Source organism: Anolis carolinensis, chromosome 1, assembly GCF_035594765.1.
Source record: "Anolis carolinensis isolate JA03-04 chromosome 1, rAnoCar3.1.pri, whole genome shotgun sequence".
In the NCBI taxonomy this organism is placed as follows: Eukaryota; Metazoa; Chordata; class Lepidosauria; order Squamata; family Dactyloidae; genus Anolis; species Anolis carolinensis.
This window is the reverse complement of record NC_085841.1, coordinates 58,105,709-58,124,495: the sequence shown is the minus strand read 5'-3', so window position 1 is coordinate 58,124,495 and position 18,787 is coordinate 58,105,709. Positions and strand designations below refer to the sequence as shown.

At 37.1% G+C, this 18,787-nt stretch overlaps 1 protein-coding gene across 2 annotated transcripts in view; it reads left to right on the top strand.

Annotated features, from left to right (window-relative positions):
- Nucleotides 1-18,787, top strand: part of fmn2 (formin 2) — a 242,202-nt gene that overhangs the window by 144,469 nt on the left and 78,946 nt on the right. For both annotated transcript variants that reach the window (XM_062975121.1, XM_062975120.1), the window contains exons 9-11: nucleotides 3,399-3,460; nucleotides 13,116-13,207; nucleotides 15,037-15,166. In XM_062975121.1, coding sequence (XP_062831191.1) covers nucleotides 3,399-3,460; nucleotides 13,116-13,207; nucleotides 15,037-15,166 — 284 coding nt within the window. The remainder of the gene's footprint in view (nucleotides 1-3,398; nucleotides 3,461-13,115; nucleotides 13,208-15,036; nucleotides 15,167-18,787) is intronic.

Here is an 18,787-nt window from a genome sequence, read left to right as displayed (position 1 = left end):
ATCCAGCGAAGACGGAGATCCTTTGGCTGTGCCCTCCGGGTGGGAGGGAGATCCAGCTGCCTACCCTGGATGGTGAGACACTATATCCGTCATCTTCTGTAAAAAGTCTTGGTGTCTTATTGGACCCTCTGCTCACAATGGAGGCCCAGGTCTCTGCTGTGAGCAGATCTGCATTTTTCCATCTATGTCAGGCTAGGCGACTGGCTCCCTACCTATCTAGGAACGACCTGGCGACGGTGATCCAGGCGACGGTCATCTCGAGGCTCGACTACTGTAATGCCCTCTACATTGGCCTTCCTCTGTCAGTGATCCGGAAACTGAAGCTGGTGCAAAACGCGGCGGCTTGTCTTCTCGCCGGGGTGCCGGCGAGGTGGCGTATCACCCCAATTCTTCAACAGCTGCACTGGCTACCGATTGAGTACCGGATTACTTTCAAGATACTGGTACTAACTTTCAAGGCCTTACATGGTCTGGGGCCAGCGTACCTGAGGGCCCGCTTATCCCCCTACCAACCCCAGAGATTACTTCGGTCCGAAGACCAAAATTTGCTTGAAGTCCCTAACATACAGACTTATCATTTGTCTTCTACTAGGCAGAGAGCCTTCTCGATTGTAGCCCCTCATTTATGGAATGCCTTGCCAGTTGAAACTCGAACCACCCAAGACTTACTTGCCTTTCGGAAAGCCTGCAAAACCTTGCTCTTCCGACAAGCTTTCAATGGGTGAAAAACTCGGGGCTATGTCTGTTTTTATTGTTGCTTTTATTGTTGTTTTTATTGTTATTTTAAAGCCAAGTGTATTGTTTTAATCTATTTTTGTAAACCGCTCCAAGCCAAACTGGGAGTAGCGGTATATACCGTATTTTTCGCTTTATAAGACGCACCAGATGATAAGACGCACCTAGTTTTCAGAGGAGGAAAATGGGGAAAAATAATTTGAACTAAAAGATGACCTAGAACATTTTAATAAAATAACATGTAATATGTAGACATTACCAAACAGTCAACAGCAGCATTAGGATTGCCCCTATACTGTGCCTTACCCTTCTCTCCCCCCCCCCCTAGTTTCACAACCGCTACTGAGTTTAGGGTACGTGTCAAATATGTCTCCTTGCTTCACCTTGACATCTTCCACAAATTGTATTGGTTAGTTCTGTAATCCGTGATACATAAATGCTGTACAGATGGTTCTATTTCACCACACTGTAGGATGAGCAAAAGAGTTGAGAACGAATGTCCGTTGTACCTTCGAGTATTTTTAATTTGAATTTGTGATACAAGAAATATCCAAATTTTGGCTTTTGCAGGTTACTGAGCAACATTACATAAATAAATGTATGAACCAAATTTAAGTACTGGAATCATGTCAGAAAACTGCCTGTAATTTTACTATTTCAATTTTCACTGGCTGTTTAAAATCCTGCCCTTTAAGTAATTAGTTGGGGCAACGGCTCTCTCTCCTCATTGGCTCGCCTCAGAGCACGCGAACTTCAACTCCCAGAAGCCTCGGCTGCGCTCTGCAATGATGAGGGCTTCTGGGAAATGAAGTCTCGCAGCCGGCGAGGCGGAAGAGAAGCCAGGCCAGGGAAGATGGCGGCGCCCTTGGTGGAGGAGCTGGAGCGGCTCCTGAACCCGCTTCCCGGCGCCTCGCAGGACCCCGAAGACGACCCTCAGGATGGTGAGGACCCGGGGGAGAACGGGACAGCCCCTCACATTTCCAGAGGGAAAATGTAATGGGAGGCAGGCCTTAAAGCCGGCTTGAGCGCAGGGCTCATGGGTCATATTGCGTTTATAAGACGCACTGACTTTCCCCCTCTATTTTGGGGGGAAAAAGTGCGTCTTATAAAGCGAAAAATATGGTAAGTTTAATAAATAAATAAATAAATTTGTGGACATTAATGGTCAGGTCAAATACATGAAAGATTAATCTAGAGAAGATATAGATTTTTAGTAAATCAGAGGTCACTTTAAGGAATATACTATTATTGAAAGGATTAAACTACCCATGAGCATTGCAAATTTTCAGTTTAGATGTATTCTTTATTTATTCCTTTGGCTGGGATTCCTCCTTTTATGTAATGGCCTGGAGTCTTTATTTAAAACAAAGTTTGCTTTGGGATTTTTTTTTTTTGGGGGGGGGGGAGCATAGTGGTAAGCCTTTACAATAATTCTATATCACATTCCATTCTGTACTATGCATAGACAGACAATCAGATAGACAGAGAGATTTTTCATATTTTTCCTATTGAATTATCCGAAATGTGTTAACCATAATAATCTTTTCCTTCCTTTTGAAATCAGTTCAGTTGAGATTACTGTTCATGAAATGACTTATTATAGGTGTTTTTACATATAAAAAGAATAATGATAGATATCTGTGGTATAGTATAGATGTTGATTCAGGATCAGAAAGGCATTTTTACATATAAGAATTAAATCTGAAATTTCTGTGCACAGTCCTTATAAGGCATATTGAAGAGCACTGGTTGATATATGGATTAATCCATTTAAGAAGTTTATTTTGATTTTTTTATCATGTCAGAAGCGACTTGAGAACATAACTGCAAGTTTTTTCTGGTGTGAGAGTATTAGCTGACTACAGAGACATAGCCCAGAGGACACTGGGATGTGCTACCATCCTGCTGGGAGGCTTCTCTCACGCAAGCTAGAGCTGACAGACAAGAGCTCACTTTGTCTTGTGGATTTGAACCATTTAAGAGTGAAGCCAAAATGGTGTATATGCACTAGAGTGTTTGACTGCAACAAACTTACTTTTAGTATGTTCATGGACCTTGGATATAAAGCTTATCTCTGTTCTTTGACTTTTGCCAAACTCATGGGACCTTATATGAGATTTCTAGGAGAAAGCAGACATGAGTTTCCGAACATTTGACAACTGGCTCCACCAGGATCCCTGTCTATTAGTCGATGCAGCACTTCCCAAGGCTTTAGTAAACCTTAAGTCATAAACTTCATGACCAGCAGGCCATAAAAAAACTATTGTACAGTAGAGTCTCACTCTTCTAAACGGGCTGGCAGAATGTTGAATAAGCGAATATGTTGGATAATAAGGAGGGATTAAGGAAAAGCTTATTAAACATCAAATTAGGTTATGATTTTACAAATTAAGCACCAAAACATCATGTTATAAAACAAATTTGACAGAAAAAGTAGTTCAATACGCAGTAATGCTATGTAGTAATTACTGTATTTACGAATTTAGCACCAAAATATCACGATGTATTGAAAACATTGACTACAAAAATGTGTTGGATAATCCAGAACGTTGGATAAGTGAGTGTTGGATAAATGAGACTCTACTGTACTTAGTCTTTTCTTTGCCAATGGATTATCATTTTGACATATAATCCTTTTTCATTTGTGTCTGTCTTTTCCACAGCTGTTGTGAACTTGGACAACTCTGTGGTTGACTTAGAGACTCTTCAAGCCCTTTATGAAAATGTGAGTAACAAGAAAAATACACATTTACTAATTGTTTTGAATTAAAGTTGAAAAACAGTTCTGAATATTTTGCTGAAAACTATCAATTGCCTTGAATGTATTGCCATGACAGGGAATTCTTAAAGTACAGACGAAGTAGAAAACATTAGGTAGGAATTTAAAGACTGTTACCAATGAATTGATGTTAACCATCAGTACACAAACTAAACATAGAATCATAGAATCATAGAATCATAGAATAGTAGAGTTGGAAGAGACCACATGGGCCATCTAGTCCAACCCCCTGCTAAGAAGCAGGAAATCGCATTCAAAGCACCCCCGACAGATGGCCATCCAGCCTCTGCTTAAAAGCCTCCAAGGAAGGAGCGTCCACCACGGCCCCGGGGAGAGAGTTCCACTGTCGAACAGCTCTCACAGTGAGGAAGTTCTTCCTGATGTTCAAGTGGAATCTCCTTTCCTGTAGTTTGAAGCCATTGTTCCGTGTCCTAGTCAGCAGGGCAGCAGAAGAGGGCAGCTCCCTCTTCCCTATGACTTCCCTTCACGTATTTGTACATGGCTATCATGTCTCCTCTCAGCCTTCTCTTCTGCAGGCTAAACATGCCCAGCTCTTTAAGCCGCTCCTCATAGGGCTTGTTCTCCAGACCCTTAATCATTTTAGTCGCCCTCCTCTGGACGCTTTCCAGCTTGTCAACATCTCCCTTCAACTGTGGTGCCCAAAATTGGACACAGTATTCCAAGTGTGAAACAGATCTTGTCCTGTCTGAGTAAGGACAAAACACAGTGCATAAACAACTAAATTAACTGTCTTGAGTTGAATGGGCAACTTAGACGTCCCTGAACAGACTTAGAAGTGGAGTTGGCAGATCATTAGACATCCTGGCAAAATGGCACTACCAAACAACTCCGCATCTGTGTTGTCGAAGGCTTTCATGGCCGGGATCACAGGGTTGTTGTATGTCTTTCGGGCTGTGTGGCCATGTTCCAGAAGCATTCTCTCCTGACGTTTCGCCCACATCTATGGCAGGCATCCTCAGAGGTTGTGAGGTATGGAGAAAACTAAGCAAAGAGGTTAATATATATCTGTGGAAAGTCTAGGGTGAGAGAGGTCAGTGTGAATGTTGTGTAGTTAATCACTTTAATTAGCATTGAAAAGCTTATCTGCTGTCTTCTTCCTGCCTCTGGGGCATCCTTTGTTTAGAGTCGTTAACTGCCCTTGGTTGATTCATGTCTGGAAATCCTCTGTTTTCAGAGTATTGCTTTTTATTTACTGTTCTGATTTTTGAGTTTTTTAATACTGGTAGCCAGATTTTGTTCATTTTCATGGTTTCTTCCTTTCTGTTGAAGTTGTCCACATGCTTGTGGATTTCAATGGCTTCTCTGTGTAGTCTGACATGATAGTTGTTAGAATGGTCCAGCATTTTTGTGTTCTCAAATAGTATTCTGTGTCCAGGCTGGTTCATCAAATGCTCTGCTATGGCTGATTTCTCTGGTTGAATTAGTCTGCAGTGCCTTTCATGTTCTTTGACTCTTGTTTGGGCGCTGCGTTTGGTGGTCCCTATGTAGACTTGTCCTTGGACTATACACAGATATATATTCTTTCCTTTCCTTACTTAATTTATCCATACCTCACAACCTCTGAGGATGCCTGCCATAGATGTGGGCGAAACGTCAGGAGAGAATGCTTCTGGAACATGGCCACACAGCCCGAAAGACATACAACAACCCTGCAACTCCGCATCTGTATGCTTGCCCGCAATGCCCTGCCTCATGCACAAAGAAAGAACTGTTTAAAGCTACAGACAGTGTGGTCACTGTTGCCCGTTTTTAGTCTAAAATTATTTAGCTGCTTGTTCTCCCTTTATTTTACCAGTGTTATTTATTTATGCAATGCTTTTGACTTGAACTTAATAAATAATTGTCTTAATGGACTTGCACTAACAGAACAAAGGCCAGAAGTGGAAACTTCTGAAAAACCTACATAATCCAGAGGAATATTAAGATATCCTACCAAAGTTCATTAGTTTATATCCTAAGACATGCTGTCTAGCATTACAGAAAAGTACCTTATGAAAAAAAAATATTCTTATAGATTAATGAGGTCAAACTTGTACTGAATCCGTTTGGTACATTTATTTCATTATGTGTTAGCTAATTTGTATTCTGATTGAATTTACTGTGTAATATTTCATACTGAATGAAAACTTTCAGTGTAAAATTGGGTATAGCAATCAGAGTTGACAGCTTATAAACAATATCAGTGAATTGTTGGAATACTTGGCCACCTCCATGCTGCTTCCTCTTCATTGGAAGCCTTGGAAGAAGCCATGATATTAAACCATAGTTTAAAGTTGATTTATTATCCTGGCTTGATCTGAAACACCTAATGTTTTGATTAGAAAAATATGGTTGGGTGCTTGATTAGATTAAACATTTTCTGATTCAAATATCATTCATACAAAAGCAGAAGGACTGTGCTTTTAGGGGAAAAGCTTGCTAGTAATGGAGCTTAGTAAATTGAGAAGTGGTGATACTATTTTTTACGTTTTGCCTCTCAAAATAATCTGTATAGATGCAACAGTTTCATTGTAACTGAAGTAGTTATTATGTGTTAGTTTTGTTTCCATTTCATAGCTCTTGTTTTAAAATTACTTGCCACACTTCCATAAAACACTGCAAATATTAACTGAGAGAATAACACATGCCAGTGATGAGAATGGCTTGTGATGTTGAAACTGCTCATGTTCCACTGTAACTCTTGCTGAGCCTCTTTTTCAGAGAGTGGGTGAGTGACTGAGGAGTGAGATATAGCTTTAATGTATTGTTCCCCACTGTGAACAACAAAAGCTTAGATGCAATTTTCCTCTTGTGATACATCTCAGTCACTGCAGGATGCAAGCAAAGGTCATTTTAATCCTTTCCTCACCACTGCAAAAAGAGCCCATATAACAAAATGCTGTCATTTTTACAGAATTGTGGCTAAACAAACCACTTACAAAATTTTAGAATAATTACTGCAGGTTTTTTTTAAGAGTAGCCTTTATAGTTCTGGGATGTTAATCCAGTTAAAATCATTTTGAGTGATTTTGCAATTTTCCTTTCAAACACTACTATATTCCTTTCTGACAAATCCAGTAGAACACAGTTCCTTCTTTCTCCCACCAGTTTTCATCAACCTGTCTGCACACTGTGTACATAAAAGGAGGTGTTGCAGGAGAATTAGGGAATGTGGGCGGGTGAGATCTCACTCCAAGGAAACATGGATAGCAATACCATCACTACACCTTGCTGAATTGTCACTACTCTTTAATAGAAATGTCAACAAGTTTTTTAAAAAAATCCAAAGGAGATGTTGGTAAGGAACCAGAAGGACATCTGTGAAGACTGAAAGACATAAAAAATCTAGAAACAAGAACAAGAGGGAGAGGAGATTGGACACGCATCTCGGCATAAGACAGACACCCACAAATTAATTGAACAAGGTCACTTTTATGGGCCCTCTGAGTTGATTGGAACCATATCAGAAGTCACTTTTCTTGACAAACAAAATACTTGGAAAACATTATTAGCAAAATATTGTTTGGTTCTTGGAGGAGAAAATATGAAGCAATGGTAGAAACCCATTTCTGGAATGACACATTTTATTTGTCTAGATGGAAAAGTTATAAGAGAGATTTGTTTCATCACTATGTTTTGAAGTACAGTCCTTTTGAAAGAAACCAATAAATCTTAAAAGGATTTGATTTAATTTGCCTTGGACAACTCTTTCTTTGTTTTGGGCATCAACCAAACCTTTACAAATGAATCCCGTTCAGTAAGAAATATGAAACTCACCTGAAACCCTACACAGCTATAGCTGATGACACTTTTGAAAATTAAACTTAATGGAGAATTGAGCTATAGTTGCCAGCCAGCATCACTACTGTGCTTTATGCTATGTGAATCATGACTCAAATACTAACCATCTGAGCGTAGGTTTCCCATAAAAGTGTTTAAAAATTGGGATGAAAACATCCCTGTTGGTCATTTTGCAGTTAACTGCCACCTACACCTCTTGTTTCTAAGACAAGATAAATTATTTCATTTTTAAAAAGTATGGCCTGAAGAAGAATCATGATATTTTTGTGCTTTAGACTTCAATATGCCTTATCAAGTGACATGGCCATTTCCTATTGCTTTTCACACATTGCATTAATTGTCAGATCTGAAAATTCTTTAGTGCACAGTTGAAACATTGTGGTGCTAGTTCTCAGACATTTCATTTTGATCTCTGAAACATATGGGAGCATTTGTTTTATGATCTTTCTTCAAAATGTAATCACTTTTTGCTGATTACATATGTTTGGCATGGTGCTTTTCCTTCAAGATGGGAAAGACATTTGGGCAGCCTCCAAGTCTAAACACACCCTAATTTCAAAAGCTAGAATCCTGAGGGCTCAATTCCTGTTTACTGAAGAATTAAAGTCTTGTTAAACTGTGTAGTTACTAAATACATCTTAGTCATTTCTTTGTTTTGTTTTCCATTTTTAAAAGCCCATGCAGTTTATTTAAACTTATTGACCTGTATTACTTCAGGATAGTGAAAAATGTGATTGCGTTACAAGACCATGAATGTTTCTCTCCTGCATCCTCTTGTTCATATGGAATTTCTGTATTCCGACTGGACATATAATTACAGTAACATTTATTTAAAGAGATAATAATTTCAGTTGCTTTACTTACACTTTTATAGTATATATACAAAAAGTTATTAATATAATTCTATACTTATAATTCGAATTTGCCAGATTGTGAGCCGCCCTGAGTCCCTTCGGGTGAGAAGGGCGGCATATAAATGATGGAAATAAATAAATAACTAAATAAATATACAAATAATAAACATGAGATTCCTAAATGACAGCTGCAGACAAAGGAACTTTAATTACGAACTACTGAAGAGAGTGGGATTTTATAATTGTGAATTTTATAAGAATTATGTTTTGAGAATGGGTTAAAGGGAGGGAAGTAGGGAGTGAAAGAGTTGGAAAAAGATAGAAGGTGGAATTAGCAAGGATGATATTACTAAGAATATATCATTCAATATGTATATTGAATTGGGAAAAGATAGCATTGCTAGCATAGTGGGAAATGAAAAGTGTATGAAAGGTGAAGAAAGATCAGGATGACATGAAGGAGATAGATGGGAGAGGGAAGCACAGGTAGGGGGAAGCGCACAATAATTGTTTTGGAGAACAGGATTGTTTTGGAACAAAGAGAACCAAGAAACTCTGGAGAAGGACAGAAGACGAAATGAAGAACAGAGCTGGGAGGGAGAAATGCAGACAGGAAAGAGGGAGGCATTTGATTGTATGAGTGTATGCATGTTTACTTTACTCCACTTTGGTCAACTATAAAATCCATGATGCAGAACAGTCAAGTGTAGCACTTTGTTCCTGTTTCACACTGAATATTGTATTTTGCAAATTAAACTATTGCAATTTAAATCTCCTCACCTCTAGTGTCTGATTGGAATATACCGGGAGATACTAAAGATTTTTGGGGCACCAAGCCTCAATACTACAAGATGGATGGAAATTTAAGATAAGATTGGATGATTGACTGGGAAATGGTTTCAAAGAGGAAAACTTACCTTTCCATCTTCATCATTCTATAAATAGGCAAATTCGAACTAGTTTTCAAAAATTATCTCATTATTGATGAAGTATCCAACCCATCTTAATTTCTCACTGTTTGCTGTTCACTTGTTTAAAAGAAAGATGTAAGATTTCTCTATAGCTAAGAAGAGTTGAAATATATAAATAATACATTACCAAAATGATTGGGTGTTCATTTTTATAAGTGATGTCATGACTATGACAAATTAAAACACATGTATTTTGGCACAATTTTTAATGGATAGAAATCTCTTCATGAAAGATGATGCCATGTCCATTCATGTATTAAATAAAAAGAATGTTTGCTCAAGAAAATAATATAAAGACCCCATTCATTATGGTTCAAAACTGAAAATGTGTTTAAAATTTCATAATTTTTTCCAAGAACATTTTCCAATGTAATTTTTACTTCTAAAAAAGAAATATATGGGCAATTGCAAATCGTATAATTTGAAACCTTCTGATGTTTAGAGGCAGTGGACTTCTAATTATTGTCTATAAAATCATAATAGAATTATATACTTCAATAGGATTATCTAGTCCAACTCTTTACGCACAGGTATATAAAACTAAAATACTCTTAAAATATGGCCATCTGATCTCTTTTCAAATACCCCCTAAGGAAAAAGGTGCACCATCATCCAAGGCAGGTTATTCTATTATTGAACATTGCTTACTGTCGGGAAGGTTCTTCTTAATTTTTAAGTAGAATTGTTTCATGTAATTTGAATATATTGTTTTATCTTGTAATGTCTGGAGCAGCAGAAAAAAGTGTGATCTATCTTCTACAAAACATATTTTCAAATATTTAGAGAGCAATCATGTCACCTCTCAGTTGCCCTAAGTTGTTGCTTGTTTTCCAGGCCTTTCACCATCTTGATTGCTCTCCTCTTCCCTTGAGATATTCCTATTTGTCAATATCACTGTTGAACTGACATGCCCAAAAATAGACAGAGTATTCCAGATGACTCTGACCAAAGCAGAACAGAGTTGTTCTATTACTGCTCTTTATGAGCAGCTATGTCATTCATGCTGCCTGATAGCTTCTGAACAGAACACAAAATACAAAAAGAGCATTGGCTTATGTCTGGTTGCTCATAGAAGAGTTCAGCCAGAGTGTCTGTTTGCCCATGACATTAAAACGATCAATGTTAGGTGTTCTCTTGGGAAGATTATAAATAGACATAGGATGGAATGGAGATGCATTTTTTCACTATTTCTTCTATTCTCAAAAGAATTTTTTTCAATGTTTTTCCCAATGCATAAAAGTCTTTAAAATTGCATCCTTTAAAGATTATTCACACTTTCTATATAACCAAACGAATGATGTAAAATCAATTGAAACAATCAGCATACAACATAAAGCCATCCATATAAGCCAGTGGTTCTCAACTTGTGGAACCCCAGATGTTTTTGGCCTACAACTCCCAGAAATCCCAGCCAGATTACCAGCTGTCAGGATTTCTGGGAGTTAAAGGCCAAAAACATCTGGGGACCCCAGATTGAGAACCACTGGTCTGGGGCAAGTTGGACATTAGGTGAAAACCGTTTTTTGTTTTGGAACTCAAAAACAGACAGATTAAATAACTTTTCAACCAAGTAACTTTCAAAAAGAAACCTGCTGCTATGCTACATAAATGGCAATCTAATAGATGTAAAATTATAAACTCAAAGTCTATTTACTATGTCTACCTATGCTGATACAAATCTGGGCAGGACTTGATCAAAATCTTTGAGCCCATACCATTTCTTTTAAACTTTCAAAAAGCTTATAGATTTTAAATAACTTTTCATCCTTGTTGAAGTAAGACTTTATTGGTTTAGGGCATAGCAGATGCCTATCTAGTCCAGCATTCCTTTTCTATAGTGACTAATCAAACACCTCTGGAAGTTCACTTCAGTCAGGACTTTATCATATGGCACTGTTAATGTTTAATTATTGTATGATAAAAGTACCTAATGATGGGGCCTGTAATCTGATTGTACTTGATTTGTGATGGAATCATCTCTTTTCATTGATGGGGATCCAATATCACTCTTGTTTTGTTGTTCTTCCCTGTGAGATAATCTCCTCCTGTTGCAATCTCTGTATTGTGAGGTAGAATTATACATCTATACAACTGCAACAAAATTGGGGGGAAATGAAGAAAAATAGAAAAAACACAGCATGCATGTGCTGAGTGCCAGGTGTGTCAAAATGTACAATTGTGCCAAGGTGTGAAAGAGATCATTCCAATAATGGAATGTTTCTGCTTGCTTAAACAATTTGATTATAATGAGACAACAGGTGATAAAATCGTAGGCCAATTACTTAGCAACTGGTACTCAGAGTCATACTGCCTCTGATTCTGGAAGTAGCATGTAGTCATTGATTAAATTTATTCTCCATAAATTTATCCAGTTTTCTTTTAATGCCATTTACATTGGTAGTGAATTCTACACCTTGCTGCAAAAGCATGCATAGTTTAACTTAGCTTTGAGAATTCCCAGAACCTGCAATGAAGTATGTACTTGCTAGGAATTTATCAGCAAAGAATCTATTCAAATATCTGGCAGCTCCATGTTGTAATTCTCCATGTAGTCTTACCATTTTAGAATATATGTCTGCTGTAAGTGATCTTACTTTTTTGCAATACTTTGGGCAGGCCCTTAGATCATGTCTGTTTGAAAGATTTGTAGTTGGTGTGAGCTGGCTTCTCTAGGTCAACAGATTTATTATTTATTTTATCTTATTTGACTTATGTATTGCTTGTCACTGGGACTCAGAGCAGCTCACAACAGTATAAAATATACCAATGAAAACAGGTAAAATGAGATAAATATAAAAATTCTGGAACATTCCTCAACTTCTCATAATGTGGAGTATTTTATTTATTTACTTCATTTTTACCCCGCCTTCCCCAACCCGAGAAGGGACTCAATTCTGGGTTAGCTTGTTTTATCCCCACATTATGGACCAGAAGCCTCTGGATGTCATTTGGATGTCCAAGTTCAATATCTCATTAAAATCGATGTTTAATACCATAGTGCAACACTCAAACTGTTGTACTTTTCTGGCTCATATTATATATGAGGTTTATCAGATGTTAAATATGTTTTTTTCCATAGTAACTTAATGGTAGATGGACGGGTTACATATTTTTGTTTTGGTTTCTCCTGTTGCAACATTTTGATCCATAAAGTAATACTCCTTCCCTTTGAACAGAACATGGTTGAAAAAATGGTGTATTAACAGAAAGGCATTGCATATTAAACCAAGAAGAGATTTTGACTGTAGCAGTTTTAACTTTAATGAAATATATTTTAGAGGTAAAATGCATTTTATTGTATGGGGTTTAACTCCTGTGGTTTGATAAAAAATTAAGTGACAAATTACTATCCTCTGTCCATCCTCAATAAAATAAAAATTTTGATTCACTTCAAATAAAGATTTTCTGCATATATTTAAAATTTCAATATTATTGTCCAAACTACGTAGTATGATTTTACATAGGATCTGTGCTACATTAGAATAAAGTAGAACATTAGAAACCTTTGATTTTGCTTGTTACGCTTTTTATTCTTAAGTGTGTTTAGAAGGGTCCAATTTCATTCAGGTGATACAACTGACTCCAGGAAAGTGCTTTAGAAAGTCATTTGATCTTAGAAAATATACAAGCTTGGCCAGTTAAAAGCATTGGGGAGTTTGTGGAGTTATGAAGATCTTGCATTGTTTAGTATACACTTGAATTGGCAGATGTCTTCAAATTATAGAATGGTACTTAGAGATATCTTGTGATGAATCAAACATTTTAAATGTAGCACTTTTTCTGCGAAATCAGTTCACTACAAATAAGTGTTCAGATATTTGTTTGTGTGTGTGTGTGAGAGAGAGAGAGAGAATTAGGAAATCATAACTGCATTCAATAACTTTACAATAAGTATCATTTGTTTATTTATTAATAATATTTTTTGCTACTTTATATCTATAAGAATGTCTTCATTTTTCTTTAATTTTTTTTAAGAGAGCACAATCAGATGAACTGGAAAAGATAGAAAAACATGGCAAGTCAAGTAAAGAAAAGGAGAATGCCAAGTCTTTGGATAAACCTGAACAGTAAGAATGTTGTGTACAGAGCATGTTGATTGCAGGAAGTTGAAATCATTACATTTGTTGGCTGAGATTCTGGCTCTGGTTCAGTTGTAATGAATGTGGTCTGGATCAAACTAACTGGTTATCTCAGTATGTTAACTGTATATGTGATTTTATGATTTTATGTGTTATTAATTTGTATTATATTGTTGCATTTTTATATTGTCTGTTCTGCCTGGGCAGAACATGTAAGCCGCCCTGAGTCCCTTCAGAGAGGTGGGGTGGGGTATAAAAATAAAGTTGTTATTATTTTATTATGACACAGCAAACAAGATAGATATGCTGGATTTCATATCACAAAATCACAAGTCGAACACTTCCCAAGTGTCTAGGACTGTGTGATGTATTTTCGGATGATACGCGCAGATCCCAGCAGGGTGGCCTTTTGCAGTTGGCAGATCATAATTTTGTCAATGTCTATTGTTTCCAAATGCCAGCTGAGATCTTTTGTTGTTGTTGTTGTTGTTGTTGTTATTATTATTATTATTATTATTATTATTATTATTATTATTATTATTATTCAGTAACTCGTTCAGTGTATGGTAACCATCCAGTTTACTTCCAGTTCATATGCAAGGAACATTATTTAAACTGGTTTAAGAAAAACAGTGGTATACTTCTAGATATCCTGTTTCTTTCTATTAGGTTCATTGCAATAAGTGACACTGCTTGTCACTTCTCCCCTGAACACATTCCTGTTTTTGGGCTCTAAGTGATCATTATTTCTGTTTTTCCTGTTTTTCTCTAACTTTGTGTTAACTGTTTTCCTACTACAGTTTCAGATTCAGAATAATTTTTACTTCAAATACGTTTCTAATTTATTTTTCATTTGTATTGATATTTTTATTGCAATGAATGTGTAAAGCTCATTGAATGGAGACCAACTATGCTGCCTCCTTTCATTTATTGTTGTTTCGCATCACATAATTATATGTTGATCAAATCCAAATCACAAAAAGGAAGGAGTCCAGTTTCTGTTTAATGCTTTCCCAGGCTCATACTTTGTACAGTGACCTGTACAAATCCGAAAATGTATCAGTTGCCCCAATGTGGTCATTCTGAATATGGGTTCTAGTAGCTCTGGTGAATGTACAACATTGGCTTGTTTTGTTGACTCATGAAATCCTTTCTACCAACCCTTGTCTGACCATTGAGTTTCCATTATTGCTTGCTGGGACTCAAACCCTTCAGAGGGCTAATCAGTCCACCAGCTCTGTTTTCCTTTTCTCTCTTTACTTTGGGGCAATAGGATACTAGGAACAGGAAAAACGGTGTCATTACTACATATTACTGCTTACACAGAGTTTACATCCAAAACAATAACTCAGGAGTCATGATGCTGCGGTATTCCAAAGCAACACTCCATCAGGACCCTTGAAATGATAGACTGGCCATTATAAAAGCAATGGCCAGTAAGATTTTTTTTTTTACACATGCATACATAATGGAAGCGATCAATTTGGTGAATGAGGAGATGGTTTTGCTGTTTCAAAAATGGGGAATGGGTTGCCATCTTTCCAGCTTTTTTGAGGGGAGAGAGGAAACTCTGTTGGGTTTCAAAGCTGTTAAGAATTTTGCCTTGTTTAACTGGTTCTTTCTGTTCTTCTATAACAGAGATTTTCAGATAATCATTGGGGAAAATAAAATTAAGACCCGGTTCTGGTTCAGTTTAATTCATTGGTTGACTGGGTATTAAAACATGCTATACTACTTAGATCTGCTTTGTTGTGGAACGCTATATAAGTAGGGGTCTCAATAATAGATCTAAATAATATTTTCATTGACTTCTGCAGGTTTCTTTATGAATTATCCCTAATTCCCAACTTCTCAGAACGAGTCTTTTGTATCCTGTTCCAATCAACATTTTCTGAAAGCATTTCCTCCATCCGTAGCAAACTTGAATTGTTGCAGAAGCTGTGTGAGGTACGTTCTGGACCATCTGATGTGAGAGCTAGATTTGCTGATATTTAATCTTTCTTGCTCAGCGATACTCATATTTCAAAAGTTTTATTTACTTTAAACACTCATTAAATGTGAAGGATAGCAGTCCTGCTGAATGGAACATTTTATGAATGTGCTTCAAGATCAAAGCAAGTCTTAGGATTTGGCTTTCAGTGCTGAAATATAACTTCATGAGTCTGTAGCCAATGCACATCAACCTTTCGAGAATAATGTACCTTCTTCCTGTGCCAAAGCAAAATCTACTGTCTTTGTAGTAGACATTGCTTCCTTTTTCTAATTTTCAAACAAAAGCTATTTGTTTTGTTTCCTCCAATGGGTGCCTTAATTTGGGGCAGCTATATTTCTGGTATAATTGGTAATCAGTAATCTTATGACAATGGAATAAATTAAGTAACAATGGCAAAACATGCCTTAAAGTAATCACATCTTAAAGGGTTCTTTTTCATTTTTCCTTCAGAAAATGACAATCATACTTAGAAATATTTTTGAAGAGGTTAATATAAAACCTTTGTGATCATTTCAAATAGCGAACTGTTTTCTTATGTGCATTGTGCATTCCAAGCTGTTCTCTAGAAGTGAGACCTTCATGGCTGTGGTTTTCTGGTGAGGGAACACTAGTCTACTTTGATTGTTTGTTTCTAAACATCCATAAAGCTTTTTTTTTAAAAAAAAACATTAAAATACTGCCCACCCCTAGCCTTATTGGTTTTGTTTTTTTTAAGGCATTTTCATTCTTGTTTGCAGCTTCTCTGGATCCATTCTCTCCCAGTTAGGAAATTCTTGCTTATTCTCTTTATGGTAATAACCAATCAGGAACCAGTTAATGAATATTATCCTGCTAAAGTTCATCCTAACTGGTTACCATGAAATGTGGCAGAACAGGAACATTTTTCATGAAAGCCTTTCCTTACCAAAATTGCAAGGAAAAACACCCAACAATCCTTCACTGGGTGTTCGCCACGAAGAGTGGTATTGGGTGAAGATACAACCTTCTGAAAATGGGTCTTTTCATGTGCAAAGTGACAATACAGTAGTGCATTCCCACTTTGTATTTTCTCACACCATGGCTACCTGCTATAACCCACTTTTGAAATGTTATGTGGAAAGCACATCAAAGCTCTAACATCTATTTATCTATCTATTAGTCATTTTATTAAGACATTTGTGCTCTGCACAACATTTCAGGACAACATATAAGTAAAAATTATTTTATCAGTTTAAAACAAAATTAAAACAATAATATAATTGAACTAGATTAAATATATGTACAGTTTTCCCTCCCTTTTTTGTGGTTCGCTTTTCGCTTCCTCACTGCTTCATGAGTTTTTTTCTGAGTGGTGGCGCATGTGCAAAAAGTGCAAGTTTTGGTTTTGCGCATGTGCCCTCCCTCTAGTTGGTGTCCAGCTAGGCCACTCTGGGTGCCGACGAGAGGGAGGCACATGCGCAAAAGGGACACTGGCAGGCACCGGCAAGAAGAAGCGCAGGAAGAAGGCTTCTGAAGGGGAGAAAGGCCACCTAACTACTAATATAATGTCTAATTATTAAAATAAATATAGCGCCCCTACTTTGTGGATTTTCACTTTTTGTGGTGGTCCTGGAACATAACCCCCACAATAAGTGAGGGAACACTATATTGCAAAATTTGTCAGATTACAGTATGTATAAAAGGTTAAAATTTACAATATGTATATGGATATTTGGAGTATATCAAGTAGTCTTTGGTTTTTGACCAGAACTTTAGTGCCATTTCATATACTGCTGAAATAATACCAGCATCACTGCCACTGGACTTCCAAAGGGAAACCATTCCACAACTGGAGTGCTATAGCTAAGAATATGTTTTCCACATATTACCAGTACCCAGGTCTCAAGCTGTTTAGGGCTTTCCATGTCATCCTAAATTTTCAGACTGAAAGTACATTACGGTGCCATTCTGTTAAAAAAGGGTGTTTCATGGAATTCATATGGTATTCTGGCCAGCAATCTAGCTGCTGTTTTACACAACCTTAGCTTCTGAGTGATCTTCTAATCAAAAAGTAACAAGTGTTTGGACTACAGCAGTTAAGTTATCCCTATCCATGGAAATGGATGGACCAGTCAAAGCTGCCTCTAGCATTCTGAGGTGCAGATTTCATCTGTGACCAACTATGCACCTGTTCCCATGGAGGGGGGACAAATCCCCTGAAAGATATTCTGTTTACCCAGTTCCTGTATTGAGAACCGTCAAGCCACAAATCCTCTGTTTTACTAGTATTCAGCTTCAGTTTCTTGTTCCCCAGCTCGTTATGGCATCCAAACTCCATTTCAGCTCAGTTAACAACCTTATTATTATTATTATTATTATTATTATTATTATTATTATTATTATTATTATTATTATTATTTACAGTATTTATATTCCGCCCTTCTCACCCTAAAGGGGACTCAGGGCGGATCACATTACACATATAAGTCAAACATTCAATGCCTTAACATAGAACAAAGACAGAAGACAAATGCAGGCTCCGAGCTGGCCTCGAACTCATGACCTCTTGGTCAGAGTGATTTGTTGCAGCTGGCTGCAGCTGGCTGCTCAACAGCCTGCGCCACAACCTGGGCCCTAGTGCTAACTTAAATCATGGGGGGAAATCCAGCACTATAAATGAAGCCAGACTAAAATTGGTTGATCCATGCAGTTGAAAGCAGAAGTCTTGGTTTGATCCTAAGAAGATCACTGATTTAGAACTACAAAATCCTGCTGTTACTTCCTTGCTTGTGTCCTCTGTAATTTCCTTCTAATTGTCTCAAGAATTTTGCAGACAATGTTCCTGAAATGCAAAGCATGTGCAATTGTTTAGAATTTTAATTAGTGTTTACTTTTTGTCTGCAATACATCAAGAAATCTCTGTCTGAGAGACAGGCTAGGATCTGTGGCTTTGTCTTATTAAGAGCATTGCATGTATTATAGTTCTGACTGCAATAGCAGCATGATTGCCGAAGTAGAGTTTGAATGGTTTCATTGTGCCAGATATCTCTTTGCATTAGAAAATGCTTAGCTAACAGAGAGAAGCCTCTGTGATGAACTTTTATGCCAAGTGTTTGAGTTCTAGAGCTTTATCTCTATAGGTGATTCAATCTCTGTTACTCTATTACTGTCACAGGTAAAATTCTTGTTTAATTTTTTTGCAAGAGGACTACTTTGTTAGCAAGGGAAGCTTGCAGTTCTTTTGTGGTTTTCCATGAAGATTATTGTAATTGTTTACTACATTAGACTCTGGTCTTCAAGGCTAAAGAACCATGAATGGGATTAACATTGTGGCAATATCAGACATTGAATGTGTCATGTGATCAGAAGAGGTTTAGCAATACATCAAGTTGTGCCTCACAGAGTTTGTCCCCAAATGAATGCCACCAAAAACTTTTTCTGGGGAGATTCCATACAATCTCATCACACTTACCAAATTCAGTGTGCTAGGATGCTTGATGTACTGCTAAACTTCTTTTGTTCTGAAAATTGTGCTCTCTAAAAAGTAAATTGTGTTACTTTTTATATAAAAAAGGGAAATGAACTGTTTCTGAAATATTGAATATGACCTTTGTCTA